Source organism: Ursus maritimus, unplaced genomic scaffold (genome assembly GCF_017311325.1).
Source record: "Ursus maritimus isolate PB19 unplaced genomic scaffold, ASM1731132v1 scaffold_8, whole genome shotgun sequence".
Lineage (NCBI taxonomy): Eukaryota > Metazoa > Chordata > Mammalia > Carnivora > Ursidae > Ursus > Ursus maritimus.
Window position 1 is genome coordinate 40,875,604 of NW_024426996.1, and position 15,695 is coordinate 40,891,298.

At 49.9% G+C, this 15,695-nt stretch overlaps 1 protein-coding gene across 4 annotated transcripts in view; it reads right to left on the reverse strand.

Annotated features, from left to right (window-relative positions):
- Positions 1–6: 6 nt before the first annotated feature.
- Positions 7–15,695, reverse strand: part of PDGFRA (platelet derived growth factor receptor alpha) — a 45,003-nt gene continuing 29,314 nt past the window's right edge. For 2 of the 4 annotated variants that reach the window (XM_008701481.2, XM_040624992.1), the window contains exons 13-23: positions 15,584–15,688; positions 15,086–15,196; positions 14,669–14,822; positions 13,643–13,809; positions 11,084–11,199; positions 10,621–10,743; positions 9,172–9,283; positions 7,754–7,853; positions 7,534–7,639; positions 5,982–6,223; positions 7–856 (exon numbers count right to left, since the gene is read on the reverse strand). In XM_008701481.2, coding sequence (XP_008699703.1) covers positions 709–856; positions 5,982–6,223; positions 7,534–7,639; positions 7,754–7,853; positions 9,172–9,283; positions 10,621–10,743; positions 11,084–11,199; positions 13,643–13,809; positions 14,669–14,822; positions 15,086–15,196; positions 15,584–15,688 — 1,484 coding nt within the window. In that variant the 3' untranslated portion in view covers positions 7–708. Of the gene's footprint in view, positions 857–5,981; positions 6,224–6,957; positions 7,318–7,533; positions 7,640–7,753; positions 7,854–9,171; positions 9,284–10,620; positions 10,744–11,083; positions 11,200–13,642; positions 13,810–14,668; positions 14,823–15,085; positions 15,197–15,583; positions 15,689–15,695 lie in introns of those variants that run through there. The other 2 variants (XM_040624994.1, XM_040624993.1) reach the window with 2 other exon arrangements.

The window sequence follows — 15,695 nt, forward strand, 5'->3', positions numbered from 1 at the left end:
AAAACGTGTTACACATTACACATTTAGCATTACTGGTAACAGTAGTATTATAAACGTAGACTACAATAGGAAAATGAGTTGGCGGGCTTCTAAATGACCCAAATCTAGTAAACAAGATTGGTTAATTATTATTCTTTATCTCTTTAACACTACAAAAAGTAAAATGCTATAGAACCAGTACCTTTTAAGGTCTGAAAGTGGTTTTGCATGTACTTCATAGAGGAGCTCAACAGCAGCTGATCCAGGTTTCAAGCAGGAAGTACATGGATGGGATGAGTGGTCTCTTCCGAAGTCCAGAGAAGACAGTTCATACGAACTCTAAACACGGCCTCAGTTAGACCTATTTACATAATTACAATGCTGGAGTTTTCTCGCTATCAAAGTTGTGTATGTTGGAATCTCACCAATGCCCTTGACACACAGCGTTCACCTTCCGTGGCCTATCTATCGCTTCCTTGTCCCTCCATCTCCAAACTTCACGTGCCGCCGAGATGCTACTGCAGCTTTGCCAAGAGGCATCGCTGATGAAGTTCATTTCGAAATCCCCCATTCATCCATCGTGAGCAGGCTCCCTGAGGCCCTTGGCTGGGAACTTCTCTTTACACCTCACCCAAGTCTCCTCCCAAACTTTTGCATTGCAATAAAGTGGTTTTCTTAAAGGGATCCAAGGTGGCTCTAGGAGTGGAAGGTACCCCCCGAATCTGCCAGTCACAGGAAGCTGTCCTCTACCAGGTCTGAGGAGTCTATGCCAATGTCGTCCATCATGTCGATGTCCTCGATGGTCTCGTCCTCTCTCTTGATGAAGGTGGAGCTGCTCGAACCTGTCTCGATAGCACTCTCTTCTGAGGTCTGCGAGCTGGAGGAGAGAGAGGACAGGAAAGGCTAAGCCCAGGTACAGACCCATGAGACTGTGGCTGGGTGGCTAGGATGGCCCCCCAAAGGCAAAGGAGCTCTTCCTGTGAGTCCTTTGGCATTCAACCTCAGGCCACCCAATCGGGCAGGATTCTGCCGCCAAGCCAGGTGGCTACTCGTCAGGCATCACACCAAGGTGGGCCCCGTCCAACACCGAGATCCGCAGGTCATCTCCACGCTTCAGCTTTCCTTCTCTTCCGTCGAATTTTTTTTTTTTCTTAAAGATTTTATTTATTTGTCAGAGAGAGCGAGCACAAGCAGGGGGAGCGGCAGGCAGAGGAAGAATAGGCTCCCTGCTGAGCGGGTAGCCCGATGCAGGACTCGATCCCAGGATCCTGGGATCAAGACCTGAGCTGAAGGCAGACACTTAACCGACGAGCCACCCAGGCGCCCGTCTTCTGTCAGATCTTCCAGCAGAGTTGCTAACAAGCTGTGACCATTTCTAGCCTCCCTACTCAGTCCTAGTAGAAAAGCTAGCAAGCAGTGCCTGATCAGAAGACCACAGGGAAGGAAAAGCACAGAGGAATGAAATCAGCTGCCAACTACAGCCGGGCTGGTCACTTGCTGTCCATGAAACCTCCCAAGTGTCCGAACAGAGCTCTCAGGATCCTTGCCCACGTTCCGGGAATGCCTTCCTCCCCCTCCTCACCCCCTCCCCGCACCGCCCCCAGCCCCAGTCTGGAAGGCCACGTGAAGGCTCTTTACCCCCCAGAGGAGCGGCTGAAGGGGAGCGTTCTAGAGTCTGGAAGCCGTAAGTCTGGAATCGTCCACCACTCAGCAGCTGTCGGAGCCACACCAGTCACTTAACCCCCTGAGCTTGTTCCCTGGTCTACAGAATGGGATGACAGTAGTGCCTGACGATATTCCTGTTTGTCGGGGCGATCAAATAAGGTAATAACCGTAAAGCACTGAGCACAGTACCTAGAACATACTACGTGCCCGATAAATATTAGCTGCTGTTATGATTATACAGGACAGTATCCTTATTGTTTGAAGATTTTAATTATCTATTTGACAGAGTGCACACACACAAGCCGGGGGGGGGGGGCGCGTGGCTGGGGGGTGCAGGGCGGAGGGGACAGAGGGAGAGGGAGAAGCAGACTCCTCACCGAGCAGGGAGCCTGATGCAGGGCTCAATCCCAGGACCCTGAGATCATGACCTGAGCCAAAGCAGATACTTAACCGACTGAGCCACTCAGGCGTCCCCAAGAGTATCCTTATTCTTAGGAGATGTTTGCTGGGTTTCAAATGTTTCGGCAAGGGAATAAAAGTATGTGTGTGTACGTGTGTGGTACATATATTTTACATATTACATGTTATTAAATATGTATTATAATTATATATTGTGTATATACATAAAATATGCATAACTATATATTCTATAGTTAATTAGAGAAAGCAAATGTGGCGAAATGTCAACAACTACTAAAGCTAAGTGGTAGAAGCAGTCTGTCAATTTTTCTGGACATTTAAAACTTCTCATGAAAACGTTTAGGGAAGAATCTTCCCTCGTCTCCAGCCTGTCATGATGCCCTGTCTTCCTGTCTCTACACCCCTCCTGCCTCATCATTCTCCTGCCTTGGACTGCAACATGTCTGTATGGATCTCTTTGCTCTGGTTACATGCGGACAGGCCCGTCCCTTCCCACCGTGAGGCCGCAGAAGTGACACGTAAGCCGCACCGCTGGCTGGCCAGCCAGAGGAAGGAGGCTCACACACATGCTCACCGGGCTCTCGCCCTGCCAGCTGCTTTCTTCCAAGAGGGCCAGGCTTCACTCCTCTGCCTTGCTCCCCTCCTCTCCAGGTCAGTTCCGTTTCCAAGCAGAGACCTGAGCCTGGCAGGTAGGGGCCTACGGGACACAGTCTGCTGCCATCCACCCCAAGGCCCCTGTGGCCCAGAGGGCTCTTAGAACCTGCAGGGTTACTAAACTGAGGTTTCCTTTCGCAACCCCACAGACTGGGCTCTTCCCTAGGACCGAGCGTTCGTCTCTGTCCCTAATTTGTACTCCACCCTACCCCCAACTTACACGCCGGTCCCGGAGACTTGCTGTGAACCCCAGTCCACTGGGCTGGTCTTGATCATCACGTCGTCCTGACAAGCCCTCTCCCCGCGGACCAGACAGATCCGCTTCCTGGGGCCCCGGCCAGTAGCGGGAGGCCAGAGCCAACCCCTGAATGTGGACCCCAACCCAACTAGCACGTGCAGTTATGAGACTTCTTTGGACACTGTGATTTGGACTAATGGCCCCTTCCCTGGGGGCCAGTCCTATAGTGGAGTCACCCCCCCTTGCACTGACCCTCCTGGGCCTGGTGTGCTCCTCTCTGCTGGTCCATGTCACTGAAAGAAGGCAGAGGTGTGGCCATGGAGGAAGCCAACTGCACGGAGACTCAGGCCCCGATCATCCTTGCTGCTCACCAGGCTTCGCGACGGGCCTAGAGCTGATGACTGGGCTTACTTCTGATTCTGTTCCTGTGGCCCAGAGCCTTGCTCCTAATAGTTACTGAGCCAGCACCCCCAAGCCCTCTACAGCAAGCAAGGCCCGGTCTCATGCCCATTCCCCTCCCAAGGCCAAGCCTTCCGAGCCCGAGGAGAGGATTCCACAGGACCATTAAGCCTTCATAGACCCAGAGCACCCCAACTCTGGCACCCCCACTCCCATGATGAATTGTGTTAACTCTCCCCCCCCCCATGCACATGTTGAAACCCTAATCTCCATTGTGATAATATTTGGAGATAGGGCCTTTTAGGAGGTAATTAAGGTTAAATGAGGTCATTAAAGTGGGGCCCTCACCCAATAGCACTGGGGTCCTTGTAAGAGGAAGAGACACTCGCAATGTGCACACAGAGAAAGACCACATGGGGACACACTGCAAGCCAAGGAAAGGGGCCTCAGGAAAAACCAAACCTGCCAACACCTTGATCTTGGGACTTCCAGCCTCCAGAACTGTGAGAAAACAGATTTCTATTGTTTAAGCCCCCAAGCCTATGACAGTGTGTAACGGCAGCCAAGCTGACCAAGACGCGCCCCATGCTCAGCCCACCTGTCAGAGCCATGGACTCGCCTGACCTGGGGTAGTTATTTGGGACATACTTTGCACAATTCAAGAATGAAACATTATCACCCTTGCAGAAATTCTAATTATCTAAGACAACAACTATCTATCAGCTAGAATTTTTCTCTCTATGTAACGGATGTGAAATTCTCCAGTGCAGCCTCACGTGTCCCCAGAAAAGTTCTGGACACCTTATTTATTTATCAATACCACTTTCTAACTTAACTTTGAAGCAAAACCCTTTTATAACTGAAATATTATTCAGAGTCCCCCACATACAAAATAACCAAAATGGATGGCAGATCTGGGGTCGATGCCACCACAGATACCCAAAGCTCGGAGAAACACTTTGCTAAAAGAATATAAACATATTTTTGAAACTGTCCTGAGCAAAAGCAAGTCAGGGCATTCTGCCCAACCTCCCCTGTTCTCATAACACATTCCAAAAACAAAAAATGCAACTATACTTTTTAAATTACCTGGTTCATACCAACAGCAAGGGATGTCACAATCATAAGGCTCCAGACTAATAATGCCATGTGCCTCTGCCTAATAACTGTAGTTAGCTAACCAAAAGATTGAGGAAAAGGGCCAAGAGCATCCTGAATAAAGAGAAAAAAAAATACTCATACGCAACTCGGACCACTATCATCACTTTCTTGCACCTCTGTTCAAGGGCTATCTATGCAAAGACAGTGGGGAACTGGACGCGGTCCCCTCATCGGGACTGTGTAAACTAACAGTGCTAGTCCTAGATGCTGGGTGTTAGCATCGTCTCGGTAATAAATTAATGGATCCAGGTGATCACCAATGACTGTTAATGTCACAGAAGGGGAGACAGCTGGACAGCATGTAGCTCCCACTGGACACACACAGCACCATCTTTGAAGCACGCTTGCCAAAAATCTAACCTGAGCCAGCTCAAGGCTCCAGACTACCAGTTTACAGCAAATACAGGAGACAAAGCATGTGGTTAAGACACACCACAGGATGCAATCAGCAACACTGTGAATTTGGGAACGTTCCAGGCAAATGCTCTGGTTTCTTCACAAATACTATGCTAAGGGGGTAAAAAGGGGCGGGACAAAGGTATAGAATCATAGTGACTAAATGCCATGTGTGACTCCTATTTGGGTCTCAATTAGAACAAAACAAATGCAAAACCATATTTATGAGAGAGTCAGAAATTTGAACACTGAATATCTGATGTTCTTGACGATTTATTGTCAATTGGTGGGGGAGGGCAAGATAATGGTATTGTGGTTATTTTTAATAACTTAGTAACTCCAGTCATTTTTTAAATAGAGCCTTTATCTTTTAAAGGCATCTAATGGAATGTTTATGGATGAAATGAGATGATGGCTAGGATTTGCTTCAGAACAATCCAAGGAGCGTAGATACGGCTGTTCGTGCAGTCTGGCCTTGAGTTCATAAATGCTCAAGTTGGGTGACAGACGAACTGACAGTTCACTATTCGACTTGGATCGGGCAGGTTAGAAATCTCCCATTATAAAAAGAAGGAACAATCAGCCAGGAGGCGCCTGGGCCTGGTTCCCAGACATTCTAACTTGTTGGTCTGGGTGAAGCGTGTGTATCAGTCTTCAAGCCTCCCCAGGAGATCTGAACTTGCAGATGGGGTTAAGATCCACTGATACAGTCGGTATCAAATAGCCCAGTCTAGCCTCTCTCTCAACTCTCCCTCCAGTCCCAGGACAGACGTAGAAAACAGCGAGAGAGACTTACAGTATCTCAAGAATCAGGGCTGCTGGGACGGTTTGGTCAAACTACCAGAGGACTCAGGTCAATGACTCCCCACCAGGGAAGCACATCCCTGCCTGCTCTACACGTCCCCCAGCCCCACAGAGCCCACGTTAGGATCCTCTGGGAAGCATTTATAAAACGTAACGGACCCGTCGGGGGCTCTGCAGCCGGCTGCCGTGGAACAGACGCACCACCGGGCGAGCCTCACCATCAGGTGCGCTGGGGAGCCGAGGGGGGCTCCGCTGGACGCCCTACCTGTGTCTGTTCCTCTTGCCCAGGTCTTCCTCCTCAGGGACAGGGTCGATGTCGGGCAGGGGGATGATGTAGCCGCTGTCCGCGCTCAGCCTCTGCTCGTCCAGGCTGCCCTCCCAGTCCTTCAGCTTGTCTTCCTCGTTTTTGTAGGTGACGCCAATGTAGGCGTTGTCGGCGTCCACGCGCATGCGCGCCACGGCGGGGTGGTCGCTCTTCAGGAAGTCCAGGTGAATCTTTTCGTAACTCTGCGGACATTCATTTGACACAGTTAGCCAAGTGTCACGGACCAAATTGCAGAAAGGACACGCAGAACTTACTCCCATTTAACCGCCTGTGTCTCCAAACTCCCTTACAGGTAACGGTATTTAGACTACTGAAGGAGAGTCAGATGTCAACCGTCCCCACAGATGTGGGACATGAAAAAGGGCCACCAATGACAGAGATCTCCCACCATCCTGCCAGTAAGATGTCATTCACCTAAGATACAATGAGCCCCTTCTCTGAGTCAGCAGCTAGGACTGTGTCCCCTCACCCCCCCACCCATACACCCGCTCCCTTCTCTGGGACTAGCATGGACCCTTCTGGTCCCCATTACATGGTCTCCCCAGGGCTTGGATGGGTCCCAGTAAGAGCTGGCAAGACTTCCACTGGGAGCACCATCCGTGAAACTTTCCTGATCCCTAAATGTTGGAGAAATCTAAGTCAAAACTTACGAGACCTTTGGTCTAACAAGACCCCATTTTCAACAACAGTTCCAGTCTCTTCCCACCAACACGTCTTACTTAACCCAGCCAGAACTCTTTGACTGACCTACCATCATCATCTTCTGCCTCCTCATTGCCACACTTATAGGAGTTGTAATGGGCAGTGAAATAATCGATAGACAAAAGTATTGAACTCCCAGTTCAGCACGCAACCTCCTAACGCCGCTCCTCTTTGAGAAGAAGTAACAAATATGAAGACTCTACACAGGGACTAATCCGAATCTCAGAAATTGGGTTTATTATACAACTGTGTCTGGGGTTCCTTCACAGCATCTCAGCAGAAAGTTGTTTTATTCATTAACATATCCTGCTTGGTTCCACGAAATGACATTTGTTCCTTTGAACAACGCTTCCTATTCCACAGAAAACCAGCTGGAGCCACAGATAACAGCCGAGGTTGTTCCTTCCAGTCAGCTGGTAAAAGCCAATTTCACATGGATTTAAGTGCATCCAAATCAGCGATGTAATGGCCGTGGGCGCCTGGAGACTTCTAGCTGCACAGTAGCTTCGGATACGCAAACATCTGGAGAATAAAGTGCTTACCGGTGTTGCACACTTCAGAGGAAAGGGGAGCCCTGCACAATGGGGAGGGTTTCAGACATCACTGCTACCAGGGGCCTGGGGAGCACTCCAGGAAACCCAGGCCACTGGATCAAGCGATCTTTTTCCTCCTCTGAAAATGTTCCTTTGAAACAGTGTTGAACGGTGCTGCTCGCTCGCAGAACTACCAGCTACTGACGTCTTCCCTTTGCCCATTCCTACCCACCCATCTTTGAGGGGCCCAGACAAACCTTCTTATACTGTCCGGGCAGCAGGTTCTCCACAATCTCACTCAGGTGGTAGAAGGAGGGTCTCTTCTCCGGCTCACTGTGCCAGCATTTCACCATGATCTCGTAGCTGTGGGAGCACAGAACTCAGAGTGGGCACAGCAAGGAGTGTCAGGACACCCCCCACAACCCACAGACCCACTGGGCATGAACACAAGGCCCACGAGATGGGGAGGGGGCTCACACTTCACTGGTGGCGTGGTCAGGCTTGGCCATCCGGTACCCACTCTTAATCTTATTGTAGAAAGTAGAATCCACCATCATGCCGGGGTAGGGTGTGCCGCCTGAAAACCAAGGGAAACCACCGGGATTAACCTGCGGGTGGGACACTGCTGGAACTCTCAGGGTGTCACAGAACCTAAAGAAAACATCTGGGGATCCCCACTTGAAGTTCAGGTTCTTTCAAAGAAATTAAGTGTTACCATCTCCTTCACTTCACAGGCTTCCCCAAATCTTAAATAGAACCAGGACTTCCCCCCAATTTTAAATGGAACCACGACTTAATGTTGGTCAAGTCCAGACACCCAAGGCAAAAATTCTGCATCTTTTGAAAAAGCACAAAAGCGTTTTTCAATGCATCTGACTACTGGTTCTACATACACAAAGCAAAATAGAAAAGCAAGAGAAATTGAGCCATTGAAGGCAAAAAAAAAAAATCATTTTCACCAAAAATGTTCAAATAACTAGAGCAAAAGTCGAAGTCAGGGCTTGGAATATCTAGTTAATTCTCTACTTTTAATAGACTATGAGACTCAGTCAAGCTACAGCCTGGGATGGCCCACAGTGACATCCAATCAGGGAGAACTGGGGTCGAAAAAGGAGACGGGGCAGGGAAGAAATTCTTTCCTACCACATTAAGATACCAGAATTCAGGGAACATTTCACTGTGTATAGCCGAGGCCAGATCAAGCTTAGTTTCCTCGCTAAACCTTCCAAAACTATGGCAGGCCTCCCTTCTCCTTCCTCTCCCATTACCGGTTTACATCGGCAGCACACAGTTCATTGCTACATGGAGGTCTTACCTCTCCAGACGAACTAAGGTCAGGGTCGTGAATCACTCCTCCCTACGCCCCCAGGGCCCTTGCCTGGCAGCACGGGGTACCTGTATCATTTGGGACCTAGTGACTGACTCCCTGGACGACCAGGAGGTTCCTCTCCTCCTCCAGAGCGAGGACCAGGAAGGCAAGTCACGCCCCTTCCCCCGCTGTACCATTTTCCACCTGAGCATGGATCGCCATGAAGCCACGGACAGGCAACTCTCCACTCGTGAACCTACGGAACTCCAAGCCCCAGGTGCAAAGCAGCTGGGGAGTGGGTGTCCTCGGGAACACTTCCAGTGGGAGAGTCACTCTAGCACAGCCCAGAGGAGAGGAGGAGCACAGGCCAGAGGTGAGGGCGCAGCCCCCCAAGACTCCCGGCTCCATCCAAGGGGGCATACAGCAGACATCGCAAGTGCACAGGGCGTGACGTCAATCAGCTGCCGTACACCTGACTCACAGCAGGTAGCTTAACACCGTTTACACCCCAGGGCTTGGAAAACAGTGCTTCCCTTCCAGTGCTGCTGCAAAACCACCCCAACGAGCGGAGACGTCAAGCCCGTACCGAGGGAAAAGATCTCCCAGAGCAGAATGCCGTAAGACCAGACGTCACTCAGTGTGGTGTAGAGGTTGTCGAAGATGCTCTCAGGGGCCATCCACTTCACAGGGAGAAAGGTCTGCATGGAGAGAGGGAGGAAATTCAACCCAGCATACCCCCCGATGATGTCCAGCAGCAGAAACAGCCGGGCTTCTTTCTGGACTAATAATAACTTGCGCTAACAACCTCGCCCACAAAATCTTGGTGTTTTTTGTTCAGCGCTACGCTCTCCACACTCGGAAGCACGCCTGGCACCTAGTGGGTGCTCAATAAATGCGTCATGAAGGATGGATGGTCGATGCTGCCTCTTGTGTCCTCCCAAGAATAGCATCCAAAAATATTTAACCCTGAATGTTTACCCAAAGCGTGACAGCCTGAATGGGCCTGTCTCCTATTGCAGGTGTTCCTAGGAACAAAATTAAAAACAGATCCAGTGATCTGAGAACCAATTACATTTCTGAACTTTTTGGAAATAGTCATTTCATAATTTTGCAGCCTCTTCTGTGAGGCTGGTACCGGCTGCGGTGGAAACACGAAACCGAGGTCACCACATAAAGGGACCACGTTAGCATCCTCTGGCCCTCTGAGATGGCAGGCAACATCTCAGATCGTCGGCTTCTTAAGCAGGTCAGAGAGTGACTCCACCTAAACCCACTGAGCTGTTCGGGCTGCCTGAAGCTCCAGGTCACAGCCACACAGCACACGAACCACATGGACCCCAGACACAGACCAGGGGCCTTCTGTGGGCGGACACGGCGGCCCGAGCGGTCTCACAGCCGGTGCAGTGGCGTGATCTGGAACTGTACCGACAGGCGGCAAATGCATCCCGAGCTACCACGTCTGCTTAGAGGGGCAAGGGGTGGGGAGGACGATTCGAGGGTTAATTCAGAATGACTGTCTTTCAGGAGACTGGGCCTCTAAGACCCATTCACTCAAATGGTCTCAATGTTATAGGGGTCACAGATGCCATCTGCAAATTTGACAGAAGTCAGAGCTGCTCTCTGTGGAAACGAATGCGTGTACACAGGCACATGTGAGGAACAGCTAACACTTGTCAGTGCTTGCATGTTCCAGGCATGGGTCTAAGCATGAACAGTAAAGTCCCCGCATCACCCACGGCAATCCTGGAGATAGGTACTGTTACCAGGTCACTGCTACGGACAGGGAAAACCAAGGTACAGAATGGTCAAGTAACTTGCCGCAAACCTCCACTCGAGTGAGTCCCGGAGCCAGTACTCACGCCCAGCAGTCTGGCTGCAGGGCCTGTGCTTCTCATACTGATCCCCTGGAGCCCATTCCTGAATTTCACAGACTCCACGTTAAAAATACGGACACTGAGTGGCCAGCAGCAACACCTAGGTGCGGAGATTCAGTGAGGAAAGGCGAGCATGTCAAGGGAGCGGAGAGAGCACATACACTGCCTTTCGACACGTAGTTCGAATCGTGCATGATGTCTCTGGCCAGGCCGAAGTCACAGATCTTCACGATTTTCCCTTGCGCCAGGAGGACGTTTCGAGCAGCCAGGTCCCGGTGGACACACTGCATGGGAAGGGAAGAAACAACAGTCTGTCCATCTGCCACTAGCCAACGTCACCCATGCAAGACTGGCCACCTCCCGGTGGTGCTGGCAGCTACCTCAGGGAGGCTGTCCCGGCACAGAGCGCTCACCCCCTCCAGGCTCTCCTCCCAGCCACTCCCAAGAGGGAGAAAGCTCTAGAGCAGAGTAGACACCTGATGATATCAGACTCCCCACTACACTTTGGGGAAAAGGAAGAAAGCAGCAGCCATTGCTACCAGCCTCTTCGAGACCTTCCACGCGCAGCTCACTCAGACCTGTGACCTGGATCTACAGAGAACTCTGTTCCACGAACACACTTACATTTTTCGAAGCCAAAAATTCCATTCCTCGTGCAACTTGATAGGTAAAGCTCAACAAATCCAACAAAGTAAGGCCTTCTGAGTTATCATCCGAAAGGAGGTTTTTGACTTCTGAGTCTGCAGAAAAAGAATGACGTGTGTTGGCCCTAGAGGATGGCGTGAAACATCCCCCACCAGGATGTTCCCACGGGGCTGGGCCACTTGTCAGGCTGCACAGGCTTGTCCAAAGAACGGATCTAAAATTATTTTCCTATAGCATTTCCAGCCCTACGGGCGGGTACGTAAGCCATGCAGAGGCTCTACCATTAAAAAGAAATTCGCAGAAATCTCTCTGGTTTATACGTATAGATATCCATAAGGACCGGTCTAGTGGGTTCTCACACGTATCTTGTTGTTTGCTTCCCAAAATTTCTTTTTTCAGCCTTCGTTAGCAAGTTACCTCAGCCGCCTCTAACACACACACACGCACATGCAAAATCTTCCATGATGAATAGACATGAGGGCCCTTTGAAAAAGTAGCTTCTAGGAATCGCCCCCCCTTCTCTTTCTCTTTTTAAAGCCACCTTCATAGTGTTTGGCTCATCTCCTGAATAAAATCCAGCCCCAGTCAAACTAGAGGTAACAATCTTAAAGGTCAGTGCCAAGGACTTCGCCTCTAGTTCCTTTTGTAAGTGTCCACTTTCCCCAGTTGGTCCCATCTGGAAGGGTCCCAGGGTTTTCGAGGAAGGAGGTAATCTAGGCCAGCAGTTCTCATTTCTTTTTAAAAATTTTCAGGCAAGTGAAGAGTAGCTACAGCCATTCATATTTTTCCAGCCAGCTAGGAGAAGGCCAGAAGCAGCAATCTGCCTGCCAGCAGGGCCTGGGCTGAGCATGAATCAGGTTCCCCTGACTTCTGGGGCCAGGTCCAGCCTGGGAAGCAATGTAAACTATTTTTAACAATACGGGAGGGGAGAGGAAGCACTGGTTCCGACAGCTCTCATTGGCTAAGATTTTAAAAGGGCCTGGAAGTGTACCCATTTGGCAATGAGAAGTGAATGGGACTTGGAACTGCAGCAGTGGAAAATATTCTTGCGTACTGAGCTTTGCAAAACAAGCACATTCTTTTTTAACAGATTGTACCTTTCACTGAAGAGCCCCGCAAGCATTCAGAGCATATCAGTGATTTTCAAAATAATTTCCACAGCAGCTCAACATTTTTTACACTGACTAATGGGAGGGCTCAGGCCCAATAACACAAAATCCCAAGATGTGTCAACATGAGACCCAATAGCAGCGTCCTCCCCACTCCAAGCCTGGGATTAGACGAGAACCTGGAAAGGCCGTCCACCCCCCCAGCAGAAGCGGGGTGGTCCATCTGCTCTGGGCATGGGCTAGGCTCCCTGGAGTTTATAAATCAATGCAACCCTGCCACATGTTCATCTGTTTTGAAAGATCAGACAGACCTTCCTTCAAACAACATTCAACAGAAACACCCAACACTCTTGTCGGAAAAATACAACCTCCAATTGTTTACTTTCCGGTTTCTATCACAAAGTGGATATTAACAAAGCTAAAGGCAAGGGCTACTGAACTCCTAGATACCAGAGACGTATAGAACTAAAATTCTGAAAAAAATATTAGGAACTAACGTAAGATAACCAACTTTTAATTTTGCCAATAAGGGTATGGAGGGGAAAAAAAATATCAGTGATCATCATACTTTCATTGAAAAAAAAAAGACACATTAACACCAAAAAAAGATAAGCATATCAAGATAAATAATCCTTTCAAAGGTTTACACTTAAAGTATGAAAATACGTTGCATTAAGTCTTTACTCTTGGTGCACCTGGGTGGCATGGTCGGTTAAGGATCTGCCTTCAGCTCAGGTCATGATCCCAGGGCCCTGCATTGGGCTCCCTGCTCAGCGGGGAGCCTGCTTCTCCCTCTGCCCCTCCCCCCACTCATGGGGTGGGGGGGTGAGCGCGCGCATGCGCGCCCTCTCTCTCAAACAAATACAATCTTTAAAAAAAAGTCTTTATTCTTTTTCTTCTTTTCAATTCACAGGCCACAAACTTCTGAAAACACGTCACAGAAGCAGTTGTGCAGACATGCAGTTAGGGACCACGGGCTGGCAGTTCTGCTCACCATGCCTGCTCACCTTCCCCGGAGAATTTTTTTTAGGTAGACTCCACGCCCAGCGTGGAGCCCAACACCGGGCTCGGATTCACAGCCCTGGCATCAAGACCTGGGCTGAGATCAAAAAGTCAGACGCTTAATCGACCAAGTCCCCCGGGGGGCCCCTTCCTCTGAGTATTTTAAGCACAGGTTTCCACCGCTATCTGAAAGCAGAGCGTTCCTACGAACCCCTGCGTAAGTCCGAATGGTGTAAAGCAAAGCAGCAATTACTACTTCATAAAAACCACAACTCCTTTTCGGACCCGTTGCAGTGAGTGAGAGCAAGTACTAATGTAGGTCTTTCATAAAAGCAGAGTGGCAGAAACCCAACCCGCGGAGCGCAGAGGACGCGTGTATGGTAGTGAACCACGGGAAGAGGCAGAGAGTGGGCAGGGACAGGCTTACCTAACACAGACTTCTTCTTAGACGAGGCCGGGCGATCATACAGCGATCTCTGGATGTCTGAGTACTTGGCAGCCTCTTTCCTTTCCAGCATGGGGACGTACTGGGTGGCGTCAGCTTGCTTCATGTCCATGTAGTCACCGTTGTTTTCAAAAGATAAAATGACGTAACTGTAACAACAGAAAAAAGAAACCTTATTCAGGGTGCCCCTCGGGGTGGTCACAGCACCTTCAGGAGGCGATGGCCAGGGGCCGACAGTAGGCCAGGCGGCATGGCAGGTGCGGGGCAGCAAGGGATGAGCAAAAGCAGAAGCCCTGTGCGCCTTCCATGCGGGGCAGTCTGGTAGGTGACGGGAGCATCCATCAGTAATCACACAAATGCATGGGTCACCTCAGCTCCGGTGTGTCTGTCTATATTCTTGCTCTGTTTTCCAACTCATGGGCCACAAACCCGGGCCACACGACCCCATGGCTTGGGCGCCTCAATAAATTCAGTGCCCATGTGGCGTCCATCAAGTGATTCAATATCAGGTGAACTTGGGCTTTCTGATCCTACAGAACTTGAACTCCAACGCAGATCTCTGTAGGGACGTGTAGGTTCCTGCAGTTGGGATTACCACCACGGGCTGGATTTCTAGGCCCAGGTTCAGCAAGGCGAGAATCTCAAACTTGGAGATCCTCAGTTTCTCACAAGATACCAGCAGGGAGGCATCCCTGGCCAGAGCTGTATTTTACACGTCTGAGGTGGCCCACACATTAACAGCAAGATGGCTCCCAGAATGATTCCAACTCTTGCTTCCATTCAAATTTCTCAGCAAGGCCTCCCCACGTGATATCTGGTCCAAAACGCCTGCAGACAGGTATGTACCGGCTGCGTCAGGGGATGGGGGAGGGCGAGCAGGGTGGCGGGATTCTAAGTCTTCCTGCCTGCTGGCACTGGATGTGCAGACATGGATTCTATGGGGACATGGGTTCTCGCTACTGGTGAGGACAAGCTGAAGACTCACACAACGTGTCCCTCTGCACCCACCTCCGTGTGCTGTCGTCGGCAGGGTTCAATCCAAAAATGTCCAGCTCTTTCTTTGGCTTCTCCGGGTGGCGGCTCAGGAAGCTATCCCTATTCTTATGCAAATAGTTGACCAAATCCCCATAGAAGCAGTACTCAGTGATGATGTAAATAGGGCCTGTGGGAACCAAAACCAGTTAAGAAATGGGCATGAAAATGAAGAACAGAAAAGCCATGAGATGCTAGGTTTGCCCTGGCAGGAGACGGTGCTTAAAAACAAGGGGCTTGCCACAATTCAGTGGGGTCCAGGCGACTCTGTTCAAGGGATTTGTATTTGCTGGCATGTTTGGAGGTGGAGAGTAAGAACTTAAAAAAGCCTGGACAGTACTGACGACTATAGGTCTTCTACAAAAGTCCTTACTCCCAGGTCTGGAAGCCTACCTGACTTGGTACAGGCTCCCAGCAAGTTCACAATGTTTAAATGCGGCCCCAGGTGAGTCATTATCTTCAGTTCCGACATAAGAGCCTGTTTCTCACTGGATCTGGCTGTGGCTGTTGAAGAAATTGATCACGTTCAGTTCAAGTGATTTACTTCCCAGAAAAAGCCAATAACCTGGCAACTCCTATGACTGGGTATCATTTCATTTACCAAGAGTCTAAGAAAGAAACACACAGTGACTTGGTCTAGACTCTAATAACTAATGCTTAGCCTGGAGGGTAAAAAGAAGTCATCGAAGATAACTCCTCTTGATTTTCCAACATACGGGCAATAAGAACACTCTAAATAACCCGGCTGAGGAGAGAGCCTAAATACACGTAAAACCTAGAATCGAAAGAACCAAGATCTGGTCCTAAATTTGGCATTGACTGGCTGTGTCATTTTGCGCAATTCACGTGACTAACCTCTATGTCCAAAACCTCCCCGGAAAGGGCACTTACGTTTCAGCATCTTCACTGCTACCTTCATGACAGGCTGGGAGCGGCTTAATCCATAGGCAGTTCCTTCAACCACTTTCCCAAACGCGCCAGATCCCAGGATACGACCTGCGAG